The 27,906-nt window shown below is 41.6% G+C and overlaps 1 protein-coding gene across 2 annotated transcripts; it reads right to left on the bottom strand.

Annotated features, from left to right (window-relative positions):
* Nucleotides 1-190: 190 nt before the first annotated feature.
* gnb1l (guanine nucleotide binding protein (G protein), beta polypeptide 1-like) lies at nt 191-27,906 on the bottom strand. Of its 2 annotated transcripts, none has more exons than XM_052067038.1 (7): nt 27,776-27,906; nt 20,390-20,539; nt 19,984-20,109; nt 19,725-19,887; nt 15,434-15,526; nt 6,921-7,136; nt 191-659 (listed from the first exon to the last, which is right to left on the bottom strand). In XM_052067038.1, the coding sequence occupies exons 2-7, from the start codon at nt 20,497-20,499 to the stop codon at nt 381-383; spliced, it is 987 nt and encodes a 328-aa protein (XP_051922998.1). In that variant the 5' UTR covers nt 20,500-20,539; nt 27,776-27,906; the 3' UTR covers nt 191-380. The 2 variants fall into 2 exon arrangements, with proteins under 2 accessions (XP_051922998.1, XP_051922999.1); XM_052067039.1 differs by having other exon boundaries at nt 27,666-27,863.

Raw genomic sequence — 27,906 nt, 5'->3', positions numbered from 1 at the left:
CCCAAACTTTTTGAAACAGAGCTATTTTTTGCGTGCTGGCTAATGTGGAGGGCTACCAGTTGATAAACACTGCTAACTTTTCTCAAATTGTATCTATATGCTATGATAATTAATTCATGAATACCATTTGTGTATCCAATTCCACGATTTCTGACAATCGAACAATGATTTAATAAACAGATCAATATCAATGTGCAACACTTTATTGCTATCTGCGAGTATTTACATTTTGAAATAAGTACTTCTTGAACATCCTTCAGAAGTCACAATGTCCATCACTGGTGAGCTATTTTGTGGTCCTTGGGGGAGGCAGGGTGCCTGCGGAACCCTCTCCTGCATTCACCCCTTCCACTGAGCATTAGCATTAGCATTACGGAGGGTCAGCCAGTGTCAGGTACCTCATTATATATTGACCAGAGGCTGATGCGTTGGTCTTTGGATCCAGCAGCCAGAAGTCTTTGCCTGGGGTCCTTGTGGTCAGAGAATGCAACGCTCAGCACCATGTCACGGTGGTACTGCAACACTGCAAGAGGTCGCAGTTTCTTCCAGCCAAATACCCGTACCCGGTGGTCCCAGCCTGCGGATGCTAACAGTTTACCATCTCCTCTGATACTCAGCTGGGAAACACCAGGGTTGGTTAGAGTCACGCAGTCTCGTAGCTACAAGGAGGAAGGAGAAGAAATAAATCAATCTCAAGTTTTTTCAATATAAAAATAATTTCATAAATATGAGAAAACTGGAAAATAAATGTGTGCTTGTTTCCATCTATTAGTATTTTGTAAACCTTTTTTCTGTGATTTTTTTTTCTCTTCAATGATTTATCCATGCATCCATTATCTGTACCGCAACATTAAAAAAAAACATCTTTAAGAACTGCTTTCTCATAGAAGACAGGATGAGCTCTTTAATGTTTTATTTTTTTTTGCTATAACATTAAATAAAACTCTCTGAAAACACTGCATGCAATTATTAGTCATTGAAAAGAGTGATATATATATAAATAGGGTGGGGTCAAACCCCGTTTTTCGTGGAAACATGCAGTGTTTCTTCAAGATTTTCGTGTGTTGTTAGAATGGCTGTCAATTATAGGATGATTGCAGGTCGGTCTGGTCCCTATCTGGTCCGTCAATAGTGTGAGTCCACTGTTTATTCATGTTATAATGCAATAAGTTACAATGATTACTTTATATTCAGCATATTTATATTGGGGAATTTACACGGTGCAGAAAATATTACTCGTGTGTGGTTACTTCTTTTACAGCATAAAATCGAACTGAATATTTAACATTTGACATTTTCAGCTGGTTCAAGCCATTGCTTGTGGAAGAATTTAACCTGTTGACCACACATTTTAAAGTACATAGTGCGTTAAAAAGCCCAATGATTGATCCTTTGAAGTGGATAAAACTCAGAAATATTGAACCAAAATGAATACATATTTTTAAAAAAGCAAGAACATGTTTCTCTCATCCTATTTATTTGTATAGGTTGGATTACTTTGGTTGGTCCCACAGTCATGAAGTGGCCCCGAGCCATTGTTAATGTCGAACTCTGGGAGGTTTTTGTCAACTGGTTGTCAAATTTTCCTCTAATATTAATCAAAATACACTTCATATACAGACCATAATTCAATGGGTAGGCATCATCCAGTCTAGTGGGTGGCATGTTCACAATAATATTCAATGAGGTTTTATACTGCCCTAAGACTCAAGACATTGTACAGTACTGGACAGATATAAAGAAAATTTCTTGAATTGCTCTAAAATATATTTTTGGGATCAAAAATATCCTTTTAATAATTGTGGTATAATGTCAGTACCAACAAAGGTACTCTATGCAGGGGTACAGTGTCAAAGTCAAAATGTTGGGATTGTGACAACACTCCTCAAGACGCATACTTGTCTTGCCACGGAAAAGGGAAAAAAAGATGCATACGATCAATTAAAACATTAGGAAAAAGATATACTTATTCTTTTGTAAATAGGTTGTAGGTAAGTAATAAATTTATGACACCATTTCCAGCCAACTATAACCAACACAAATAATGACAGGGAGATTATCAGGTGTTCTGATGACAGAGGTCCACATTTCTGCTGATCATGGCCTGTAAACTCCTGAGTCTCAATCATCAGGCATAAAACATTACAGCATGAGGGCCATGACCAAATCTCTCCGCGTCGCTCTATTTGGTTTGGAGTAAGAGGGGGGGGGGAGCACACTGGAAACAAGGCCTGGGTTTGAGTTTCCCTTGTCACAAGCAAGAGAGAAGCCTTCTCGGTGAAAAGCTTGTTTGCAGACGAGTTGTTGCTTTAAGCGCCTCTGATGAATTATATTTGCACTGAAAGGTCTGGTCAGCAAAAGAAGAGCTCTGATTAATACACATTTTGTTGCAACGTTTGCCTGCTAAAGATTAGCCACAGCGTTTTTTTTTTTTCCCCTCCACGTGTGACGGTGTTTCAAGACGTCTGGCTAAAGGGGCACCACGCTGACATCCTATAATAAATGAGACCAATCTGAAGGACCTTTTGGAGGTGGGCATTCCTTGGAAGAGAAACGTGCTCTTCCTGCTAGCTGGGGATCGTGGCAGGATCGCTCCATGCGGCGCACACATCTGGATCGGGGGGGGGGGGGTCTGAAATCCAACTGGACAGCGTAAAATTGACTTCATGGGTTGTGTCTAAGGAGACTAATGGGCTTGCATAGCAAGATATGTTGCCGAATTTATCTGCTCCTGTTCCGGGCTGGAACTATACACAAGCTGCATGTGGAAGATATAAGCCAGGTACTCACTGCCCAAGCGGATAAAGAGGAATGCAAGTGAAAGAGAGCAGAGAGGAATGTCATTGATCAGAAAGAGCACGCTTTGCTCATAAGGGGGATTTTCCTTTTTTTTCTTCTTCTTATTATATTATATATATATATATAATATTATATTCTTTTTTGATATTAATCAAGCCATCATCGCTGGTACCAACAGTGTCAGTGTGTGGCTGCTTAGACCAAACAAGCCAAGTCACACTGATGCAGAGAAAACTTTGGGGTGACAGATTGTTTGGAGCTTTGTTATTACCTCAAGAAGTTGGTATGCCACAACCTCTCTCCATCTGGTTTGAATTAGAGGCCTGATAATGATGGGTTAAAGTGTCTGTTTGTGTTTGTTTTCCATCCCAAAATTTGCGTCGCGAAAGGACATTTACTTTATTAAAGGGTCAATTGTAAGCAGTAAATATTAATGATGCACTAATGGCCTTTAATTCAATGTCATTTTCAGTGTGAATGGCGAATCAATTTACAGCTGCGTTCAAGATTTTTTTGTTGTTCTTTTTTTAACAGCATAACAAAGGTTAAGGCAAATATACGACGGAGGAATCGAACACTATTTGGCAGAGGAGAGTCACCCCAAATCATCCGAGATTTCTGTTGAGCAGACACAAGAGTCAAAAAGTAGCCGAGTTGGTTTCAGGTTCACTGGATTTCCAGTGCAGTTTGAATCAATGTGCTGTCGTCATTGCAAAATAGAAATTTGAACAATTAGCATAACATTTATCCCGAAAGAATGTGGCGGTTGTTCTCTTAACCGTGCAGCTCATCAAAAGAGCTCACTAGATCCCAACTTCTACTTGAATAAAGCATATTTGATCCAGACACAAATACAAAAATCGATTACTGCTCCACTTAATATATCAAGGTATGATGTGTTAGCTGCATTAAGAAAGACAACGCTTCGGCCAACAATTGCTTCTTTAGTCCAAGTTTTCTTTCTTTTGACTTCTAGTGTCATTGCTGAGAGAAAGTTTGGACTTCATCATTGTTATAAGCACCCTCGTCTCGCCGACTTTCTGCATGCAGCTGAAATGTTGGCTCCCTCGCTTGTTTTGGGGCTTCCAGTTCTGCTCTGCGGCCACGCTCGGAGACATTCCTTAAGCACTAAAACATCCAACATAAACTCACACTTCATGATCTCTCTGTAGCATCTCAGGGACATAAGAAATATTCAGGAGCGTCCGGTTGGCAACCATCCCGCGAACCTTGCTCCACTTTCCTCCCTCATCTTTGCTTCGGTCTTGCCGTTCATGCCGATCCACTGAAACATGTCATCATCGCTCACTCACTCGAGCCTATCGACTGGAAGGCTTTTCACAGGCATTTCTGACACACCCTGGCCCTGAATCACGCTCACGAAGGAGGAGATTACAGCCTTTTGTCACCTTGCCTGTCAGAGCTTGGCTCCGGCTGACAAGAGATGGACGTGTCAAAGAGCTGAGCGGTTCCATTCAGAAAAAAAAAAAAGATAGAATGCTTCTCAATAAGACCTGTAATTTTTTATGACAGGCCTCCCCCGATCCATTGTCAGGGAAATGAACTTCAATTTCACACAGGACGCTCGACCGTGACTCCCAACTACACATTGTGCTGCAAGAGATTACAACAGCTGTGGCGTGGGAAATTATTCAGTTATTAGACAAAATCTCAATTAAATATAGAAGCGCAATATTTTTACATTTACGTGACAACGAGGGCATGGGCTGCCTTCCTCCACTAAGCGTTCAAAAGAATGCTTACTGTTACAGTCATACTTGATTTATGCTGCTAATCTTCCCCCCATTGCTTCCGGTTATTTGCATTGAGCTGGCAACCTTTTTCGATGTCATCCCTCCAGGAGGAGCCTCTCACTGCTCTGTCAGCGCATTTGAGTGACCGCCTCAATATATGTCCATCCAACTTAACAGCTTGTAAATCCTGAAATCCACACCTGCATCGAGTAGTTCAACAAACGTAAGCTCACATGGACAGTTAAAAAAAAATACAAAATAAAAAACAGCCGCAGATGATGCTTCATTAGTACAAGCACGGAGCGGGCAGGTCATACAGCAGATAAAGGCAGTTGAGCGCCATGTGCATCGCATTAACCTCAATTCCTGAAGATATCTGTCTTTTTCTGGCCTGATAAGGTTACTTCTTAAAGGAAAAAAAAAGAAGAAACTTTCAGCTTCACTAAATCATAACGGCGCTGTGTTTTGTCTCATTAAGTTTTCTCTTCATTTCACGAGGAACATCTATCCGCCCTGCCAGCCCAACTCCACAACAGAGGCCATGTTGAAGTCGTAATTCATGGGGAGTTGAGATACTGTGGCACTTACAGCCTCGTCAACCTTTATTGCAGCTTCCCACTGAGTCTACTGTTCCCTTTACTGCAGATGTGTTTTTTGTTTGGTTAAGGGGCCTCCAAGGTTTTGATATTTTTATTACCTCTCAGGGGTCGTCCGTCAGGACCTGAGGCCCGGGTGCGCCACCCAGCAGTTCCCGGGCTGCCCACCCTCCAACTACTGCCACACAAAAATACTTCTGTGGGAGGAACTGAGCGTTGCTGTCTGGACTTCACACTGAGCTGCACTTAGAGGTTATTTAAAAGCCCCTGGTGGATGCTTTTGCTCTCCGTGTGCTTTTTTCCTGTCATCTTCATCCTGGATTACATACTGAATCAATATTTTATTGCTCAAGCAAAAATAAACAACCTGATCATTCTTTCTCCGTCGGTATATAGCAAATAAAATCCACAATAGAATATTTACAGACATATTTTAAGGGTGGGGAAAAAAACAAAACAAAACAAGGGGTTGCAAATTGGTGAAAAGCCCTGGGAAAAAAAACACCCTGCACTCATTCGGGGTGTATTCGATCAGCTTCAGGTTCCTCTGATTCATGGGGGCTGGCTTTAAAATGGAAGCATTCCCTTTTGCTCGTGAAATTGAGAGAATATACGGCTTCTCATGAGGCGTTAGGTCTCTGCGGTGTTGACGGTTATGTAAAATAAATTATGAGCTCAAGTGATGGTTCCGCGTTCGTGAAAAATGTTTGCGGCGGTGTGAAATCACGGTAAGGGTGTATTTTTTCAAGATAAAGATTTTATTTAAATGGATGCTGGCCAAATTATCACATATGGCTTGATTGATAGTAATTCATTAGTTTAGCTGGGAAACTTGCCGAGATGCAGAAAAATACACCTCTGTAATTTGTTGAACTTTCATGGCAAAATTTTCGATCGAGTGGGCGTGTCCACTATTCACGGAAGTGATGCCTGAAAAGGACTCAAATACAAAGAATCCCAGATTGTAGAGCAACATCTTGCAGTGTTTTGGGCAAAAAATAACTCTTGGTATGCACATAAAAAGGATATTTACGTAGACTTCCAGAAAACTTAGTACACCCAAGGGAGCGTATTCCTGGTGATTGTTTACAGTAGCAAATGAATGTTACACAAGAAGAAAGACCAAAATCAAGACAAAATGTACAGGCATGGGCATACAAAATTTGCCATTAGACTGCATGGACTGCCACAATGATTGTTGAGACTTTGCAAATTTGAACTGCTGGAAAGAAAGACATCACCATGAAAAAATGTACAGTATCCCTTCAGGTTGACATTACCTTTTAAATGCGATACTGTAGACCAAAGAGGAATTTCTTATTATTGCAAAGTGATCTTTTTTTTTTAAATCCGGTTATGCTTTTAGATTGGGTGGCCCTCAAATAATATGTTGCATGCCTATAGAGTGACTATTTGAGTTTATGTGGGTGGCTCCTGGCCTCACACAAACTGAGTTCCACTTTTTTTCATCAGCTTTATATTATATCCTGTAATAACTAATCATTAAAATGTATCAAAGGATTCAGAATCATATGTGACTCGTTGTCAATTGGTCCAGGGTCTACATCCCTCTGTCCCGAAGTCAGATGGGAGAGGATACAGCTAACCCACAACCCTACTGACGATAATCGCTGTAGAATATGGATGTATTAAGAATGATTGACATAAGTCATCTTCTAGTGCCTTTATGAGAACCAATATGGGAACAATAACAAAAAGAAATATTACAACTGATAACTCTGAACTTCCGATTATCTTGGCCACCGCTTACCAGCAGGTTATTCTGTCCATCCAAGATCCAGGAGAAGAGCTTATTCTCCGACGAAGCCGATATACCCCTCAGACTTTCTGGGTCGAAGGTCAGGCACATGACAGGCTCAAGGTGGACTTTGGTTTTACTCAATATGGACCTCTGGGTTATGTCCCATAACAACAGTGATCCGTCCTCATACCCGGCCAGCAAGAGGGGTCCACGGCCTGATTGTGGCTGAAGGTGAGAGAGGATGATAACACAGAGAGAGAGAAAGTCATTGAGGATTCAGCCTTAAAAGAACCTTCTTGCCAAAAATGGCCTCAACCACTACGCGACACTGGAAGCTGAGCAGAGCAGAGGTTATCTTCCTGGAAGCTTCTGCTGACACCCGCAGAGTCGCCGTGGGCGCCATTCATCAGGCTGCTGTTCTGTCTTAACACCACTCCATTACACCACTCCTCACTTTACTCCTCATAAATATTACTGAGACCTAGACCGTGTTATTGACTAACAATTTTTTTTAAATTCTCAAACATACTGTTCTTTTTTTCTTGAAACATTTTGTTTATTGGCCAATTAGGAATGAGTACATATTAATTTTAACCTACAAGTTATCACTAACTAACCACGAGGCACATACTAGGACAAAGCTTGAAAGGATGATGAAGTGCTGTCCCTATGTCCTGGGCAGTCAGTGATAACCTCTCAGTGCCTCCTCCCTATTTTTACAAACTAACAGTGTGTGTCGGCTGAGACAGGCAGGGGCTGGTGCAACGTTGCCAATGCACGGAGCTTGTAAATTACTTCAGTGAAAGAGAATATACAGGTGAGCTGATAGAAAGCAGAGTTTCATATCTATCTTATGGGGGCGGACATGAGGGAGTGGAAGGGGAATAATCGGAGATAGAGAAGGAGGAAGGTACAACTTCAAGTGTTTCACTGAGAACCTATTTTGCCAAAATACCAAAACAAAGAGCTCACAAAAAACACATTTTTACATCTCTCTATATGAGACATATTGTACGACTCCTTTGCAGCACAAACACGGGCCCGGAGCAGCAAATTTTTTCCATATGAGCCAGAAGGGGAAGATATTTTCATCCATCTTCAAATCCTCCTCTCACTTAAACACAATGTATTTCTCTTCTTCAACCTTTAAACAAATTATAGACAGAGTCGTGTATTCCCTCCAAACACATCAACCAGGATGAACACGAAGGGATTAAGAAAACAAATAAAAACAAGTGAAAATCAGTGGCCCCTGCTTGCCACCAGGGTCTGGGCTAAGCGTTCCAGGCTTGGGGCCCACCATTTCACTTAAACGTAGGACCTCCTTGATTGACGATCTTATGGGTCAGAGGTCAGGGAACCCTGGGTAGACACCTAATTCATTATATCCTGCACAGGCTTTTCTACATGAGGGCTCTCTGCTGGAATGGGGCTGAGGCTATGGGAGATGATTCATCACTGCACAACAGCTGGAAAGATGGATGGGTGCTGACTAGTGCGAGACGCAAAACAAAGTTACATTGGACTTCTACAACTGAGCCTTTGCAGAATGTGTCATTGTTTTGAGCAACTGAGAAATGATTTGGAGATCCCTTTATTAGTTCTTCCAAGTGCCAAGCATGAATTGTTTGAATTGATGAGTGTTGGCTCGTTGGTTTATTCCTTAGTTATGTAGTTGACAGGATTGCGTAAAAAGCGACTTATCTTCGAAGCTGATCATTGCACGTAGGATCTGTCTTTCGGGCTTTCGCCAGCTAGTGTCCAAATCAAAGTGAAGCACACATATAGAAAAGTGTGTGTTCTAAAAATCTGTCTGTGAGGGAGCCATTCTGCACTTCCGCCCCTCTGTTTCCCAACAGTAGGGCTAATTAACATAATAACCACCTACACAACAGAATTTCTCCGTCCATGACAGAGGCAAAAGAGCAACTTTCACATGTCTGTCTCAATACAATAATGTCAAAACCAAATGGTAAGCACCTCTGCAGCGTTTGCACCACAGATATGAACATAGGGAAACAGGACACGCAACTTTGAGCTGCGTGCCTATTGCGATGCTGAGCAAGGACGAGCAAATGCATCAAAGAATGTGTGGACAGTATGAATGGCAAGAAGAATGACGACATGGGACATTGTGCACAACATTGTGCACACAAATTATAACAAGGAAACTCGGGATAACATTTTACATTTAAATTTAAATAAAATGGTGATTTATTTTCAAATGTTCTGTAATGTTCAGTGTTGGGGAGAACATCACACCAAATCAGCACAGAAGATGGCGGTGAAGATATTGTGAGACCGTTAACAGTCATGGTTCCATCAAATCCAAAATATTCAAAATACACAAGGAACAATCCTAAGTAAAAGTCAGCATTTAGAATTGTGATCAATTAAGAATCATTGTGTTGTTGATCTGAATGAATGGGCCATCGATTGCAGTATGCTAAATGGGGATCATCTGATTGGCTGTTGGCTAGCAAGCGCAAATCAGTCAGCCTCCGGTTTAGAAGGCAAGCGCTGGCCGATGACATCACGCTGCTGCAACTTTTATCGGACAAACTAAATGATGCCCCACTGAATAAGTGTGCTCCTTTATCATTTGCTTTTGTTCGTTCAATTCATCTCGAAATGTTTGTCTCCATGTAGTACCCATGGATACAAATCCATCCATCTCTTGGAGTACCGATGATCAATTATACTTCAGCCATTTATCACTATTATTCATTTGTTAGACCAATAATCAAATTTACTTCAATACAACCAAAAATACATAATCTGATTGATAATAGGAATACATTGGCAAAATACATTTAGCTTTCCGCTGTGTGTAAATTAACCGGAGTAGGTTGCTAATTGTATTGATGGTTTACAATCTATTTAATATATTGAAATATATAATTATGTTGCCGAACATTAATGACATGCAGCGGAACTCCCAGGGAGAGAGAGAGAGAAAAAAAAGGATGACTTTTTGCTAATAAAATTTAAAACAGTGAATATTATCTTTGGCTCCTTGAAGGAGCCTTGGCCTGACATTGGATGCGAAAGTGTCCTTCAACTCCCACACCGAATCCAATGCCAAGAACATCATTTTTTCATAAACTTGCGAAAGGTGAAAGATAAATCCTTGCTACTACCTCATGCTGAAAAACCATCCCGTACTTTTATGACCTTAAAGTGGGATTAACAATTAATAGCGGTCATTCCATTAACATGCTGATCCAGCAAGTCTCTAAAGGGTTTTAGACTTTTTTTTCAATTAACTGGTCCAAAATGCTGCTGCTTGAATAATACTGACCAGAGCTAGGAAAATATGAAATATTTTTTTTTACAGGAATTGTTGTTCTACTTCTTCCTTTCATAACTTTGCTGCTGTGAATCTGGAATTTCTCCATTGCGAGACTAATAAAGGTATTCTTAATTGCTTCACCGAATAGGTGTCTTTAAAAATGAAAAAGCATTAAAGGGTCAAGCAACATTGTCTTCAAAGAGCCAGTAGTGCCCTTTCAACAGACGAAATGTCTAAAATCAGTCTTCCGTGTTCACTCAGAGCTGACTCGGGCTTGTTCTAAGTTAGTGATTAGTTCTGCTCCGCTCTGATCCTCTCTTTCTCTACCTGTTCATTTCAACATCATCCCACAGATAGTTATGTGACAACAGGTGTTGGATTATTACCTTCGTATCCGAACTCCTACTTTTTTATGAATGAGGAAGGTGGTTTTACACCTGTGCACAATGATGGTTTGGAACTCCAAGTTCGTCTTCCGAGGCATTTGATATTGCTGCTTCCAATGTAGGCAATTACGGAGTTAAGGCTTGTATGTGATAACTTCATCGCTGTGTTTCATAAGTGTGGTACTAATTTAGGTATTTTTGGCACAAAAAACAACGACTTTGGCTTTTGCAGTTTTGATGATAGCCCAAGGCCCAAAATAAAAAAAAAAAAACAAAGTACAGAAGACTTGTGACATAAATACTACATGCGAATGGAAAAACTGGTGGGATAGATTGTTTTAATGGATGTATGTTATCATTTTTTTCATTGTTATACATACTGCATTATACAATTTAAAATGGTTTCCTGAGGTCCAAACATAGTGTCTGCTACATAAAGTAGTTTCATCAAAATACCCCAGGGTAGAAACTCAGTGGGGGAGTTTACACTCTGTAATAATAAACGTAAATTCAGATTGCCCTTTTGGTAGATTGGTGTCCATGTGCTTGGCATATGGCATACGCAAAACAGGCGTCATTTCATTTTTGTGTCTAGTCTAGTCTACTGCATTTGGTGCCGTGTTAAATTGAAAAAACTTTGAATTTGAAACTTTTAATTAAACAACACTACACGTCTTGAGGGTATTTTTGAATAGACCCAATTTCTTGACTTTCATTACAGTAGCGAGAGGCACATTTAAAGCTTATATTAATTCCATCGTGTTTGTTTACCAGTATAAGTTTTGAATTGTCATGAATTTATCTGTATTCATTTTTATTTAAATGTAAAATTTAGTTTTGGTGTTAAAATGCATCTCAACATTTTTCAGGATTTTTCCAGGACATTTTCAACTGTGACAATACAACTTATCACAACACACACACTTATGATATATGCACACTAAATCCACTACGTGCGTTCTGCCTCACTTCATTTGCTACAGTTTGACCGCGCTAGTTCCTGTTGATGCAGCGACCGGAAAAACAGGGCAGGGTCTTCGCTTGCTAGACCATAGCAGTTGTGCCAGCCATTTTACAAAGAGCCATGGAGGACAAAGTTGTTAATACTTGTATCCACAGACCGCAATAATAATCTCCCCCTCCATTGTGCTCTCAAATGTGGTCACAAATCCCGTCTAATGTACAAGTCACAAGAAGAAGCTAAAACTCTCAGAATGTTTTGAAATCCCATTCTGATCGATTTTGTATTGAGCAGGATAATACTGCCCAGAGATGTTATGCTCTAGTGGATGTCTGTGTCGCTGTAGCTCAACTTGGTGACGTCATGATGTCTGATACAAAATAGGTGAGACTGAATGAAGAGTGCATGATTAGAGACAAATAGTGCACTCCATCTGCCAAGATGTGATTCGTCAACAATGAGTTCTAGACAATAGGCATAACCATGTATTGTTGATCAAGCAATTGAGAGAGATTTTATTGACTGATTTATACCCATCTTTTAAGTCGAATTAATCCTTAATTCTGATGAATAATTGACTGATTTATACAACGCAATCCCATTTCCTGTTTTTTTTTTTTTTTGCATGATTCCTCCATCGCGTTTTGCATATGACCTGTATTTCTACACAAGATCTATGCCGATGAAAGTCATGCATATCTCCAAACTATGAATGCATGCTGGTCTCCATTGTTCATGAAATAAATGTTTGATACATGACATTTACACATCAGTCAGGTAAGGCCCGGACGTCATTTTATCCTGCTGCTGCTGCTGTTACTGTCAGGAATCATCAAGAGCTAAATGATCAGCAGCCTGTGTACTATTGTGGCGGGTAGAGGCCCAGCGTAGCACTGTTCCAGCATAAGGAACTAATCCCTTTCCTTGGGATCGTGTCCACTATGTTGTTCCTGGCTAGGCGGCATCAAGGTGATGAGCTGAGAGTGATGGATATCAGTATAGGAATATTTCCTTTTACTCACCAGCCTGTGTTCGTAACAACAGCCTTGCAGATCATACATCATTACTGTTCCCCGGGCCGAGCTGAGCCCTACATCACAAGTAAAGTCAAACCCACATGTGCCGGGACTTTCTTCCCACACTTTTCAAAGCTCTCCCCTTCACAGCAAATCAGAGGTAAAGAGTAAGTTCTGTCAGCTTCACGATGAGACTGAGAGTTTTACAATGAGGCTGGGAAGGTCCTTTTTGAAGGATCATAGAAGGCAGATCAATGCGCGATTTCCATGTTACCTTAAAATAGTACAAAGTAAGCCTTCATGAATCTTTTACTGCAGAGGTCTACAATATACTGTAGGTGAACCAGAACATCAATTCCAATGAGATGTGTGTCATGCGAGTGCAAATATTATGAGTATTCAAATAATTACAGTGCGATTGAGTATTGTTGACCTGACACTGTCATTTTCAATAAATAAAACATTTCTTGTCATTTAAAATGACACTTCACTGAAATGGGGTCCCTCAACCCCCGTTACTTGGCTTTTTTAAGGCAATTCATCTCTGTTGAGAGGACCTTAACTCCCTCCTGCATCCAAATCCACACTGCCAACAAACTATATAGGAACAAAACATGAGCATACGCTCTGAGAAGTGCGCGTATGTGTGACATGCATACTACAATGTTTACAGGTGTACAGACCCTTTCCCAGAAATATGAATATCATAGAAAAGTTGATTTATTTCCATAATTCCATTTAAAAAATAACTTTCAGAGATTGTAGCAAAATTTGGGCTTCCAGCTCGTAAAAACGCATAAAAACAGTAATTTGAAAAATCAGAATAAGGTGGACACATTCGCCCAAATGTTGGAGGGCATCACATCAATGTTTTAAACTGAGTGCCATAGGTGGCATTACATTGCTCTAGTTTGGTTCAATTTTCTCAGACCATCAGTGATACCCTCCGTAGGATGGGTAAGCCACAAAAGTTCATAGCTAAGGAGGCTGGCTGCTCAGAGTGATTAGTCCAAGCATATCCGTGGAAAGTTTCGAGGAGGGGAAAAATGCGACAGGAGAAGATGCACCAGCAAAAGCGCTGACTGTGGGCTTCAGCTTATTATCAAACTGAGAAGATTCAAGAGTCTGCCAGATATCCGGAAAGAGCTGAATGGGTCAAGCGTCACCGCTTCAAAGCCCACCAATTTCAGATGCATCCGGGAAATGGGTTGCAACTGTCGGATTACTTGGGTCAAGCCACTTCTGAGCCTGCGGAAGCCTTTCAACGGGGCCAAGGAGAAGAAGGATTGGACTGTTGGCCAGTGGTCCAAGGTAATCTTTTAAAGTGTGCCTTTCATTCGAGAATCAAGGACCAATGGTTTGGAGGAAGACCACACAGGAATAGTACCCAAGCTGCTTGACGGATGCAATATACACAATCAGTCAATTTGGTGGCGAGTTAATTAAGAAGAGAACTAATTCACATAGAGTGTGTGTGTGGTGAAGAGAAAGCAGAGAAAGAGAGAAAGAGAGTGTGAGAGAGGTAATGCGAGAGAGTGCGAGAGAGAGAGCGTGCAAGAGAATGTGGTAGAGAGAGAGAGTTATTGTGAGAGAGCGAGAAGGAGAGAGAGAGTGTGCGAGAGAAAGAGAGAGAGAGTGAGAGGGGGGGGGGCTACAGATGTTTGTTTTGATTTTTTGTTTTTTTTGTACGGCGTCAGCGAACACATTCCAAACATACGTGTCCAGAGTATGAAGGGCCAGAAACAAAGATGAAGTTCAAAAAGTGTTGCAAATGAGCACACACATTCCACAGGCTTTGTCTGGGACAGCAGAAAGAAGAAATACTGTATACCACATTTTTTTTCAAAGCAACAACCTGAAATGAACCAGAATCTTTCAGCTTTGAAGTTAAATGGTGCCATGTCCTTGACGACAATGTTGTGATATAAGTGATCATTATACTTCCTGGCATTCCGTATTGAAGCAACTAGCAGTTGATAATCATAACTCAACATACTGGAACACAAATGCCGTTTGCTGAGAGAAAAAAACAAAACAACAACAATTAAAAAAAATCTAATTGAGGATATCTGGTTTTGTTTATTGGAACACAATGTTCAAAACAACTCCCTACAAAGTTCGAAACTCAGCACATCAATTATTAACCATGACAATAATTACAGGGACTCGTTAATTTACAAAACAGAAAGCAAACTCGTGCTGCGATCAGATCGGATGCACAGCTGCAGGCTGATATATGACTGAGAACCCCGAGCCATTCCAAACACCCTAATTACAGTGCTGGGACTGTGCAAGTTGAGAAGAAACGCTTGGAAAAATGGCCCAGAACGAGCTGTCGGGCTCTAAATTATGTGCCACGTCTTGCGTGCGCATTTTTGTTGACTTTCCTGTTGGTGCCCCTTGTTATGGGCTGCTAACCAATCAGAGTGAAGCAGAGAGTAAGCATAAAAAAGCTCTAGCGTGGAAATAGGAAAAAAGGTAGAATGGACTACACCTCAAAGTTTGACAGGCTGAACCTCCTGAATCCAATATGCACTTACATAAATAGACAAGAAAAGGTATATTGGCATCAATATTTTTTTCTCAATGTCGAAATGTAATACATGGCTCGGTATATACCTTGGATGAAGCTCATCATTCGGTTCACATTCGGAACAGTAAGAGGACAAAATGCAAACAATGTCTGCTGATAACATGTAAAAATAGGAGCAGATATAAAGACATCAAATTAAAAAAAAAACCTGTCACCTGATGGAAGTAAGTTCTCATTTTGCAAAATCAAAAGACATTTACAGTACACACCAAAAGACGTAATTTATGCTTCACAGTGTGCTGAAACGTTACATGTGGACACCTTTGGTGCTTACCTGCCACAGCTTGACACACATGACCATCCCCAATTTGGAGTCTGGTATCAGGCTGCACAACAGAGCCTTACTGGATAGCTCAATAATCTTAAGCTGCAGAAAACAGGAGACAGTTGAAACATCATAATTAATGAGGGGGCAAAAAAAAAAAAAAACAACGCAGCTCTGGTGAAATGATACATAACTCTAAGGGATATTTCAACTCATGTCACAAACAGAAATTCACATTTTAAAGCATTTTATAAAGGCCTTCCAAATGGGAACATTGATTAATGAGCAGTCCGTCTTCAGGGAAACACAGAAAGCTGTTGAGAACAATATTTTAAGTGTGGGTGAAAAAACTTTCACATGCTTTTTCCTTTACAGCTGGAGACAATTTTGCTCTCGTCAGTGGGTCACAAACTTCATACCTTCATAGTGTGCGTGCATTTGTATTATTTTGTATTAAAGTATTATTACATTGTATTATTTTGTCATTTTATGTTAACTGTTCTTTTGATGGCGGCGCGGGCACCTGCTGCTCTTGTTGTCTTGTTGTCTGGTTGAGAGGGAAGACATTTCATCTGTGCTGTATGTTGTACATACAGCACATTTGACAAATTTGTACTTGACTTGATCTTTTCATCAGAGTCAGACTCATTTATACACACCTGTGTGTATGTACATTAAAGATCTTGTAAACCGCTTAATTTGACCGAGCCCCCACCAAAAAAAAGAATGCAACCTGAAGCTGTCACTGTGGTTTCAGGACCTGCAACAAGCAGTGTGGCACAATCAATCATCAGAGACCAGCCACCGCATTGTCTACAATAAATCCAGGGGAAGCTGGCGTATGACGTGCCACGAATGGTCTTTTCCTGCACATACTGATACTGATTCGAACTAGCTCGAGTGAAGCTTGTGGCAATGTAGGCCAACTCTGATTGCTCCAAAACGTCCTTCCTACTTTATCTGGTGTTGAAGATTTGCGTATATCCATTCTCATTAGGCTTCACAGCCAATAGCCCTTGAGGCCATCAATCAGTTTTTCTGTCCAGCATGTTTACATAAATACCTAATAAAGTGGGCCTTAAAGGACATGTCAGTGCCCCAGGATATCTGCTGTTCATGCGTTTCATGGCCGAGACCATAAATAAAACACTCCAGCTATTAATTTCTCTCAGCCGCAATCAGCAGGCGAGAAACCAAAGTCATTACAAGCAATAACAAATAAGTTATTTCATTGTGTTGGTTTCACTTTGACACGACTAAACTACATTTTTGTCAATGGCTGTGGAAAACAATGCTGCTGCATCCTGGCAAGTGTCTTTATATCATTGCTTCTAATCATGGGTTTCATATTTGAGCATGATAAGCATCTGTCTGCACCAGTTATGGCTGTGTAATTGAGTGGAGAGACAAAATGGCAAAATCAACAGTGGGCTCCTTCTTGGTCTGGGATGATGCATGTGTGTGTGCGTTTCTGGCTGTGTCTATTGGGACAATGGTATTATTGAGGTGCTGGGGAGTCAAAGGCGCCCTGGTGCCTAGATGGGGGTTAGCAGAGGCACATTGGGTTGGATCAGGTGACTATTCTGTCCCTTTCAAGTGTGGCTCCGCTACAGCAGAGCAAGTAACATGAATCTGAAGGCAATAATTGATGCCTGAATAACAGGCTGCCCTGGACTCACTTTGACAGTGGCCCAGTACCAGACATTACAGGCCAGCGGGTGTTGAGCATGACACATGACCAAACAAATGGCCAGAGACAATGATTTTATCGAGCACACAATCTCATCGAGCCGGTGAATGTCAATTCGCACAAGTCGATCAAAAACGAAGCGCTCCAAAATTCTTGGAGCAGTGAGGCCACTTCCTTTCATTGGAATTCTTATTTCTTGCTTGGTCAAAAGATGAGTATAATACAAGAGCTCAACATCTCAGCTTTCATTTCCAGACATTCTGTATAGAGTGCGTACAACTTTTGTGTGAACCCTCCCTTGTAATGTGAGTAAAGTAGCGGAACATGTAACGGCAGATGTGTTCTGTTACCCAGATAAGTCCCATTACATTGATTCAAAAATGTGGCTTAAGGTCTACAAATTTAGGCATAGCCTGTAAAGACTATACTAATACGCTAGTGGTCGTTGGTGTAACCAACATGAAAAGCAGAGACTTGCGAGACCTGCGAATGGGTAAAAAATGAGCAATTGTCAAGTTGAGAAGTACTTCTCAGAGCCACTGCACAAACATTAGGGGTGTTCACACGGCAAAATTCGGTCCGGTGCTACGCCGGGGCTGCCCCAGTAGAGCGTTCACACGTGCAAATTAGCTGCGGCGTAGCCCTAGAAAACAGCTTACACCGGACCAAATTTGATCCACCTCTTGGAGGTGGTTTAAAAATTTGCTCCGGAGCAAATGCTTGTTTGCGAAGCAGCACCGGTGTAAATTTGCACGCATGAACGCAACTGGGTTAAATTTGCTCCAGAGCAAATGCTTGTGAAGAGTACGTACGGCGAGAATGCGTTGCTTTCGTGCTCTGTCGGACTTCCGTCATGTGTTTGTTTAATAACGACACAACACTTGGCTGGTAACATCTTTCCTTTTGTAGGAGACTGGACTGTCTCGGAGTTGTTTGTGTAGTTTGTTCCTTTGTTGTGTGTTCACAACCCCCCGGCCCCCATATAATTTATTTTGTGATTTCCTCTCTTGATTTTCTGTTTGGCGCATTACGTGTTTGCTTTTCTGAGTTTCATTGAAGTCATCGTTGATTTACGTTTTCGGGGGTGGTCACTCTCGAGCAGAAGGCACGGAGACCGAGAAGGAGAAGGACGTGCCTGTCCAGTAGTCGCTTGAGTTGTGTATATACAGTACGTTTTAAAAAGAACCAACACGACAGCTCATTTGTTTTCTGTCGTTTTGCTCCGCTGCAGAAACTGCCGTGTGAACGCAAGTGGGGCTGCACCGACGCTGTGCCGGTGCTGACACACTCAGGGGCTTGGTACATGTGAACGCTCCACACAATTTGCTGCGGTGCAAAATATATCGCAACAAAATACATCGGTGCAGCGCCGGAGCAAATGTGTGCTGTGTGAACACCCCTAATGACCATAGCTAACACAACCATTGATGTCTGCATTACTGAAAATAAAAGTGATGGTTTTGGTTGGGGGGGGGGGGAGATTTGTGGATCACCAAATAACCACCTCCTTGTTCAGGACCGACCCCCAAAGGACTAGCCGCAGCCCTGGACTGAGCCAGTCAAAGTGTGCTCATTTGCAGCTCATTCATTGATGATGTGAGGCAGAGGGGTGCTGCAAGAACTTAGCAATTTGCACCACACATTGGCCATTGACAGCTCATGTGTCCTTCAAAGTAATATGCTTCAATTTTCTCCGGTCGGCTATGCTGGAATGGTGAAATGATGAGCGGACAGCACGAATGCTGGACAACGCCGCGACATGTCAAACACATTTCAACTGTTTTTCGACCTGTTTCACCTATGCAACAAGTGTTGCAGGGGTAACATTTGTGTGTGCGGCACCATGGTAATAATATAAACAAGCCATAACTTGATTGCAGTCATATAATTAGTAGAGACCAAGCCCTCCGCAGGGGTAATGTTGTGCTAATAAGGTACATCAAAACTGTTAAGAAGCCACGTACAGAAACCCAGACTAGGTAAAATGAACCAAGTGGGTTAAAAATGCTCCCACACGTTAACTATTTTCCTTCTTTCATGCTCTGTCAACCACATGCGCCAAGTCAACTTTTAAATTTCATTTTATGTGGGGAATACGAAAATTAAAAAATGCCAATAAGATATCCTTTATTTGTCCCACACTGGGCACCATACAGGTCAAGTTTCATTTTTTTCTTCTTTTTGATAATGCACTGTATACATTTGTTGTGTGATGAGCGGGTGAGAGCAGTGCATGATTGCGCACGCACGCCACTGAGAGGAAACATTGCTTGGGGTATATTTTGATGACAACTTCAAAGACCGTGGAACCATTTAAACTCTGGAGAAAAAAAATTACATAGTGTCTTCTTGTTTAAGTCTTATTTAGTAGCACATGTTTTAAGTATCTGTTCCATTGCTTTTGCAGACACGCACTTTTTAAAAATTAAATGACAAAATACAAATAATGCTATTTTCTAAGTTGTGGATATGATGTAGCCAATGTAAATGCCTGAAAATAAAAATGAAACGCTGATCACTTGCTTCAAATTCATCTTGTAAAAGTTCTACGCCAATCAATCTGTACATGTTGAGAAGGTGATCTCGTAGTTCAATATCATGAGTTCTCACCTCCTCGGTTTGTTGTCCTGCAAAGGCGAGCAAACAGGTCTTCTCTCCAGTCTCCAGCAAGGAGCACTGACAGAATCCAACACTTTCTGTACTCAGAGAGTCCATTAGCTCACTACGACCTTGACTGAGATTCCATAGACAGACCCTCATGTCCCGTCCCTGACTTGTCCATCCAGAAAAAAAAAATATTAAAGGGACAGATGTTTAGTCAATTAATAGAAGGGAACCAGGAGCACAGAACCAACAACAGCATACTGACCTAATGAGTGTATCTGCTGAGTGAAGTGTATTGACCCAGATGACTGAACTCCCAGAATGACCTTCTATAATTCTTTCTGCCCTTCTGTTGTTCAAATTCCACAGATGAATGACACCCTTTCCTGAGCTGCAAAAACGGAGGGGAAAAAAATACACCTTCATGTCACAGCCAAACACATTTTCAATGAATGTTCAGTTATGTTCCATACATTTTGATTCCGACCTGTGTTTCATTTATTGGGGTTATCTAATAATTGCTGACCAAGAGTTTCAACATGGCCTAATTAAGCAGCACATTATAATACCTGATGCCGAGAAAATGTAGTAAAGTCGAGCTCAGTGGATAATTTAAAGAAGAAAAGGTTAAAAATGTTTAGCCCAGACACAAATTTACTGTACTGTGTTACCCAGAGAAGAGGAGGGGAGTGTCCCCTTCATGGCAACTGAAGTGGAGGGCGTTGAAGGCTCCACTGGCACCCCTCAGGGTGTAGACTGGGGACGGGGCTGGCCGAGACATCAGTTCACGAAGTCACAACAAAGCCAAATCTTGATGCTCACTGAAAAAGGCAAAAGCAAAACGGAAAGTAATATTGCGGTTAAATTATTGTGAAGTGGTTTGAATAGAACAACAACTGGCGTGATTGACTTCAGGCTTGCAAGTGTAGAAATGGGTGCAGATAGATGTATAAGCTAACAAGGCGCACTCAGAAATGCATTTACAAAATGCACAACATTTCGGTGCATTCTGCATGTTTTGGATGATTTAGCACGAGCAATGTGAGTCATCAAATCTGAATTGAATTGATGAAGTGGTCCTTTTGCTTCATGAAATATCACATCTGAAAGGCAGCTGCAAATCGGCATGCTACAGGAGTGCTGACATGGCACGGGCAAAATAAGAGGCGGTGGGGAAAACGTTTCTACTCATGTAAACATTTCTTTAACCTCAGAAACAAACCAAAAAAATTCCAAAATTCTTCTACACTTTCTGTCAACACCATGCATAATTTATTGGTGTGAGTGACAATGCAATTTAGGAAGTTGTGATTTTAGTAAATTAGGCCCAGAGCGTTGAATGGTAAACACATTCCACACTCAAATGGGGAATCACGTGTGGAAGTAATTTACCAAGCCTATACAGAAAGTCCCTATTTCCTCCCATTTCATCGCATGCTCATCACTCGACGGGCAACTTGGCGAATCAGCTGAGAGCAGCCTATCGACCCCCAATCGTGAGGTACTGTACCAGTGAAACGAGTATTCGAGACAGAGAAAATGCGCATACAACATGGGTCAGTTAAGACGGTACCCTTGAAAACAGTTGAAAACATTTCATATTATGAAGCAACCCGTACAGTGTGGTGCAAATAGATCACTCGCTAGCATTTTCAGAAAAGACTGCAACAACAATATAACATCTTTTTGTCAAACCAGACACGCTCATGTCCTGTCTGTATTTTCCCTATTTTTACTGGCTACAAACCCTGCGGCAATTTGCTGCAGAGATTCTCGTTCTTGTTGACTTCCTCCTTCCAGTCTAGAGGATGACACCTCTTTTACCCGATACGTCATAAATCACAACCTGAGACAGCTTAATTACAGTAAACAGATTCTGGGTTCTTACTCCTAGAGGCACATGTAAGAGTTGAGGCTTTTATGTCGTCTGTTAGCTGGGCAGCTGAGGAAACCCATCTGACTGCAGGTAAGCTGCCAGAAAACGATACATTGCTGTGGGATCACATAAGCACCTTTCAATAATTAGATAAGAGGGCTAATGTGGACCAAAATATAATTTTTAAAATGCAATATATACATCTCTAATGGTACAAGTCTCAATGCACAAAGAACAGATCTTGACACTGTTGTCTGACAATGCGTCACTGCATCTCCGTGAGTACCGTTACAAACGGTGAGTCTGACATGTAAGAAGTGATCAGGTTCTGTTTAAATTTCGTTCTTGCTAGAAGCGGGCTTTGAATTTGTCAATGCAATGGAAAGCCCTGTTCTTACTTAGAGTATAACAGCTCCTTCATTGAAAAAGGGTTGCCTTCCAAAATTACATTCTTATTCAGAAGTTTTGCGCGCGCACACACACACACACACACACACACACACACACACACACACACACACACACACACACACACACACACACACACACACACACACACACACACACACACACACACACACACACACACGCACACACACACACACAAATCCTTGGAAACCTTTTGTTTTCTCAAAAAAAAAAAATCTTGTAGTGGAAGACCCATTTTCATTTGAAAGGGGAATTGCCATAGAGCAGAGATGGAGTTTTACATCGGTCTTTGGGGGCATTTTCTAATTGAGAGGTTTTTCACAATTAGCACAATGAGCTATGCACAAAACAAGTGGGTGGACACCGACAAAATTCTTTCTGCAAAACTGATAAGAAACGTCTCGGTCAACAACTGTACAAACTGGTTTTTGTGTGGTATGAGGAAAATAGAAAAAAGCAACGAGTGTTTTTGTGAGGGTCTATGGCTTAAGCCAATGGGTGGTTAAATCTGCATTCCGAGCTCGCGTCTATGTGAGTGCGTGGCAGGAGGAGGCTCACCCTGATAACAGGTGGATTAGGCTTTACTCATTGTCCCCCTTGTAGAAGGGCCATGTGTCGCTGTTATTCATGGCCAGAGTAGCTTGTTTTCACAGTCGGAAGACATAGGGTGGGTGGGCGTTCGGGTTCAACTTTCCACTGGCAATTCCGGCTCACATAAACACAACAGCAGGGGACAGCGATGTTGGTGTCACTGTGCAGTGGCTGTGGGCTGCCCAACTAAATTGCAGCATGTTTATAAGATGAGTACAATGGCCACTTTCCCGGGTTTAACCAAGCGGCAGCATTTCCATTTGCTGAGCATCGCTGACCAATGACCCTGTTGTGGCGCCAGCTCCAGTCACCCACAAACCCAAATACAAACAGCTCTGGCGGGGAGCTATCCAAAGGTGAATAAAAAGGCAGCTGGATGTCACTCAGATCTATACATCAAGACCCCTGAGCAATAACACCAGACCCCAGTGGATTAAAACAAAGCAACTTTACAGCTATAATTGTAAGCAGAGGCCGAGAAATTACTTTATTGATCTCCATCATTCCGCAGCTCAATAATAATTTACTTACATAATAAATATGTATTTCGTAAGTTCTGTCTGGTTCTCTCATTCAAGATGTCCTAATAAGAACATGTCAGAAAGGGGCAGAAGGCAGTAGAGGACGGTCGAAGCTTCTGCTGCCTCGAACAGATAAAACAGCTCTGGGTAATCTGAGTCTAAGTCTGTGGATAAAGGCAGTTTGTCTCTTCTTGGGCTGTCTGTCCACACCTACTGTGTAATTAGGCCTAATTATGAGAAAAAGGCCTGCTTCCCCTTCATGTTATTAAATAAGAGCCTACCTCATCTGCCAAGAATCTCTCAACGCCAGTAAGGGGCTGGCGACCTTCAGATCAAACATTGCCACTATCTGTGCGCCTGCCCCACCCTTTATTCTCCTCACATGAGGAGGTCGCGTTATGATGCCAGGCCAGGCACTCAAGTTTTGGGGTTTTGGAGGTAGAAGTGATGCGGGGGTTCTATCCACATTCCTTTTTTTTTTTTACTCTGGTGCTGGTATCACCGTCATTATCAGCTCCCCACCTGAGCTGAAGCCTTGTCTGCCAATCATAAATAACTGCGGGCAGGAGGCCTATGCTGATCACAGGGCCTTAATAGAGAAGCTTCATTCTGGCCCTACTTCACAGGCACCATTATGAAGGCATTGAATTCCGAGATCCTCTGCTCTGATATCAGTTCAATCAAACAGATTTGAGCGACATGATGAACAAATGACACGGGATTGTATAAACATTGAAAAAAATGCATTATATATTGCCCTTTGAATGGAAAGACAGGAGAAAAAAATGACCTAATATCATTTAATTCATGGACTGCAAATGAGCCACAGCTGTCTCGGCCTTTTTGGCACTTAAAGTGCTTTACAATGTAACCCCAATGACCCGTTCATGCAATGCTGAATGGAATATAAAATACTAGAAAGGAAAATAAAGCTAATTGACACACTGACCCAAATGCAGGAGCAACAGTTGCATACCGTATTTGCCACACTAAAAGGTGCATTGGATTAGGAGGCGCACCTTCAATGAATGGCCTATTTTGTAAATTGTTTTCATACATTGGGCGCACCGCATTATAAGGCGCAATCTACAATGCATCCACTAGATGGAGCTACACTCGAGGAAAAACCAACAGAACGATCAGATGTCAGTAAAACTTATTTAATAAAGCAGTTCACAGTTCACTTAACCAACAGCAACAGTTTTAACATTGACTTGTTAACGTTGAACTCTCTGGCCGCTCCGCTATTTCCGTGTTCAACTGCGTTAAACTCGCCTTAAGTTTGAACTCTGTGTGATCAGCATGTCTCGAGCAAGGAGCCATTTTGGGTGGTCGAAATATTACCGTAATGACCATACACAAGGCGCATCAGATTTTAAGGCGAGCTGTGACCTTTTAGGAAAATGGAAGGCTTTTAGGTGCGCCTTTAGTGCGGAAAACACGGTATCTTATCACGTCCAAATATTAGTCATTCTTCTATTCATCAACCGTCTTATGTGACTCTGTGTTGGAGTCTGTGCCTCAATTTGCATATGTTTACATGCACATATTAAGTGGGATACTGAAAAAGTTCATTCTCTTCACTATTTCACATTACTCTGTGATGTAGCAGTTTACAATCCATTGACAGGATGCAGTTCAATCTGCACCCAAATGCTCCTTCTCATTTGTTTGGCCGCATAGGTTTCGCTGACTTAGTGACTTATTGCTTGCTAGCTGGTACAAGTCAAGTGGTTTAAAGTATATCGGTAACTCTACAGCTCGGTACTACTACCACATGAGTGACGAGGATTTATTTTTGCACAATAATCTACAGAGGATATTCTGGTTTATAATAACAAATAAAATGTCCGATGCTCCTTCTTGCTCATATCTTTTGAATAATGCTCACTTAAAATATTATTAATACTAATTTTCAGTTGGGTATCGAGGGGCACGATTGAACATATTGCTTGCTTACCGGCTTCATTTTTATTTTTTATAATGGACATATTTTTGCAATATATTTAGATATTTTTTAACAGGTATGTTTTCTTGCATCCAGTGTAAACATGTGGAAAGAAATGTGCCTTCTAATCGAATTGTCAGGGTGTGTTAATACGGTTGAAAAAATCTGGTTCCAATTGGGTGAATGTTTTTTTTTTCAATGCATGTAAATCAACCAGGGAGCACTTCTGCAGAGGTTGTCCTGTTGTTGAGCAGTTTTTTTGCCCTGACCTCCCACCATAGATAGTTCTGAGGAGGAAACCAAGTTGCAGAAAGTAGAGGCAGGTCCATTATTAAAGTCCAGTTAGACAAACAACGTGGGAAGTGGTTCGGAAGCCACACACCCATTATTGTGTCTTGGTGGGGAGATCTGGACTGGATAAACAGTCCCGCGTCAGATAGATGCTGAAGTCGGACACAAGTGCACCAACACCCACTGTCAGTCACAGATCCACTGAACGGGAAGAGGTGGCATTGTTTGCGTGAATAGCGTGAATGCTAAGCAGGGGCCATGGCAGATAAGGCCTCAATGCCTTGTGGGTGTCATTGAGGCAAGAATTGATGGAGTACCATGTCACAGGGTCCTGATTTAGCAGGTCCCGTCTGTGGTCAACGGGTACCAGAGGGCTTATCTGTTTGCATTATCACCCATTTCCTCCATAAAGTCATTTACCTGGACACTATGGGGTAGATGAACACAAGAGGGTCAATAGCTTTAGTGTCATACATCAACACTTATTTCAGTGTGATGGCCTGAGGATCAGCAGGGATTTGTGAGTAAAAAAAATAATCCAATGTGTTCGACGGGTTGAACCAAAGAGGCGACTATTTGATCAGCGTAATTTATATTGCCGCATTTGCAAAAATAGCTTTCAAATCAAGTTTATTTCCCAATCACTCGATTGCTTGCACGTGGGCAGAATTGTACAGAGACAGTAAGTCACTAAGAAGAAATATCTTAGCTTTGCTATGGAGATATGCAGCGAAATGAAATGGGAGGTCACAGTCAAGCAGTGATCTAGACTAACTTTTTGCGCAAGTGCGCCCAACTTTTTTTCTTTGGTGCACCGGCACAAGTTAGGTGCACCCAAATTTTCAACTTCATCAACACCGCAGACTTATAGGTTGTTCCGATGAGGGTTATAAGCTGCCAATACCAATCATTCATGAGTGTGATCGGCCAGTACTGATAGAAATCACTTGGATTTGGTATAAAATATTCAATTTTAGGGCGGCCCGGTAGTCCAGTGGTTAGCACGTCGGCTTCACAGTGCAGAGGTACCGGGTTCGATTCCAGCTCCGGCCTCCCTGTGTGGAGTTTGCATGTTCTCCCCGGGTCTGCGTGGGTTTTCTCCGGGTGCTCCGGTTTCCTCCCACATTCCAAAAACATGCGTGGCAGGCTGATTGAACACTCTGAATTGTCCCTAGGTGTGAGTGTGAGTGCGAATGGTTGTTCGTTTCTGTGTGCCCTGCGATTGGCTGGCAACCGATTCAGGGTGTCCCCCGCCTACTGCCCGAAGACAGCTGGGATAGGCTCCAGCACCCCCCGCGACCCTAGTGAGGATCAAGCGGCTCGGAAGATGAATGAATGAATGAATGAATATTCTATTTTAGAGCTACAAGTATGGATTTTTCTTAAATAATGAAGCTGTTGATTTTTTTTAATGAATTGATTGATCTGATTTAAAAAACATTGATTAAATGTCTTTGAATTTATTAGTCAAAAACAGGACATTCATTTAATTTGACCCTTGTGCGGTTCAGATAATGGATGGACGGACGGATATTTAAGTAGTTTCGTATTAGTAATGCCACTTGATACTGTTCACCGACTAGATGGTGAACAGCATTTATGGTTGCATCTGATTGGTCAAAGTCACATAAAAGCATATAATTCCAAATGAAACTGAACGTATGTCTTTGCACTATGCGTATTGCACGGGCCAATATCGAAATGATTTTTTTCCAATATATTGCAAAGCCCTACTACTCTCACAGTAGACAGAGACAAGCTGAGTTCGAATTGTATTGCTTGCCGCGACTGCTGAGCTTCTATTGTGCATATGACAAATAAACACATTGAATATGATTACAGAATGATCCAAACAATATGATATGCTCGTCTGTTTCTTGGGTAGTATTGATGTGCCCTTGAAAAAGGCACCACACATTCCCAGAGCAAGAGGCCCATATTGCATCGTGCATGTCTGTGCATGCAAATGTGCATTGGCAGAACACTTAAATTAGACAGTTGCACTGTATTAACCCATGCTGGAGGACTGCATCATATACACCAGTGACTAAGAAAAATGAATAAAATACAAACATCATGTAAACATTGGCAGAGACAAAGGCAAAGACAGGTGTCGAGGAGTGTATTTGGTCGTTTATAACCACAAAAAAAAAAACGCGTGCATTTTCAAGCAATTCATTTTCGGTTTTTACACATCTCTATTGCCATTCTGTTCGTAGATTACAAGTCACGTTAGAAAGCGGTCCATAAACTTCACATATTATTCTGTGTATATGAAACACCGACACGACCTTGCAAGACAACTCGCAGAATGAGCTAACAACAACAACGCACAGACAGCGCAGCATGCCTTTAGATGAAATAAAGACATGACGGTAGTAAAGAAACTTTAGCACTCTACCATTTCTGGACGACAATGCTGTTTTGACAGTTGTCAGGACCCGCTTAGCGTAGCTAGGCTCAATACAAAACATGCGCCAGTTTGAAAGGACCCTTATTTACATTACGTAAGCTGTCCTTAGAATGCCTGTA

This window comes from Hippocampus zosterae, chromosome 6 (assembly GCF_025434085.1).
Source record: "Hippocampus zosterae strain Florida chromosome 6, ASM2543408v3, whole genome shotgun sequence".
In the NCBI taxonomy this organism is placed as follows: Eukaryota; Metazoa; Chordata; class Actinopteri; order Syngnathiformes; family Syngnathidae; genus Hippocampus; species Hippocampus zosterae.
Note: the sequence above shows the minus strand (reverse complement) of the source record. Positions and strands in the feature narration are given on the sequence as shown.

Bases quoted from the DNA above. Each gene is read 5' to 3' on its own strand.
- gnb1l (XM_052067038.1), bottom strand. From the start codon at position 20,499: ATGTCTCGGCCAGCCCCGTCCCCAGTCTACACCCTGAGGGGTGCCAGT. The intron at 19,888-19,983 runs GTCAGTATGCTG...TGGATGGACAAG, and splicing joins TCAGCAGATACACTCATTAG to TCAGGGACGGGACATGAGGG. The intron at 15,527-19,724 runs GTGAGAACTCAT...TGTTTTCTGCAG, and splicing joins CAGGACAACAAACCGAGGAG to CTTAAGATTATTGAGCTATC.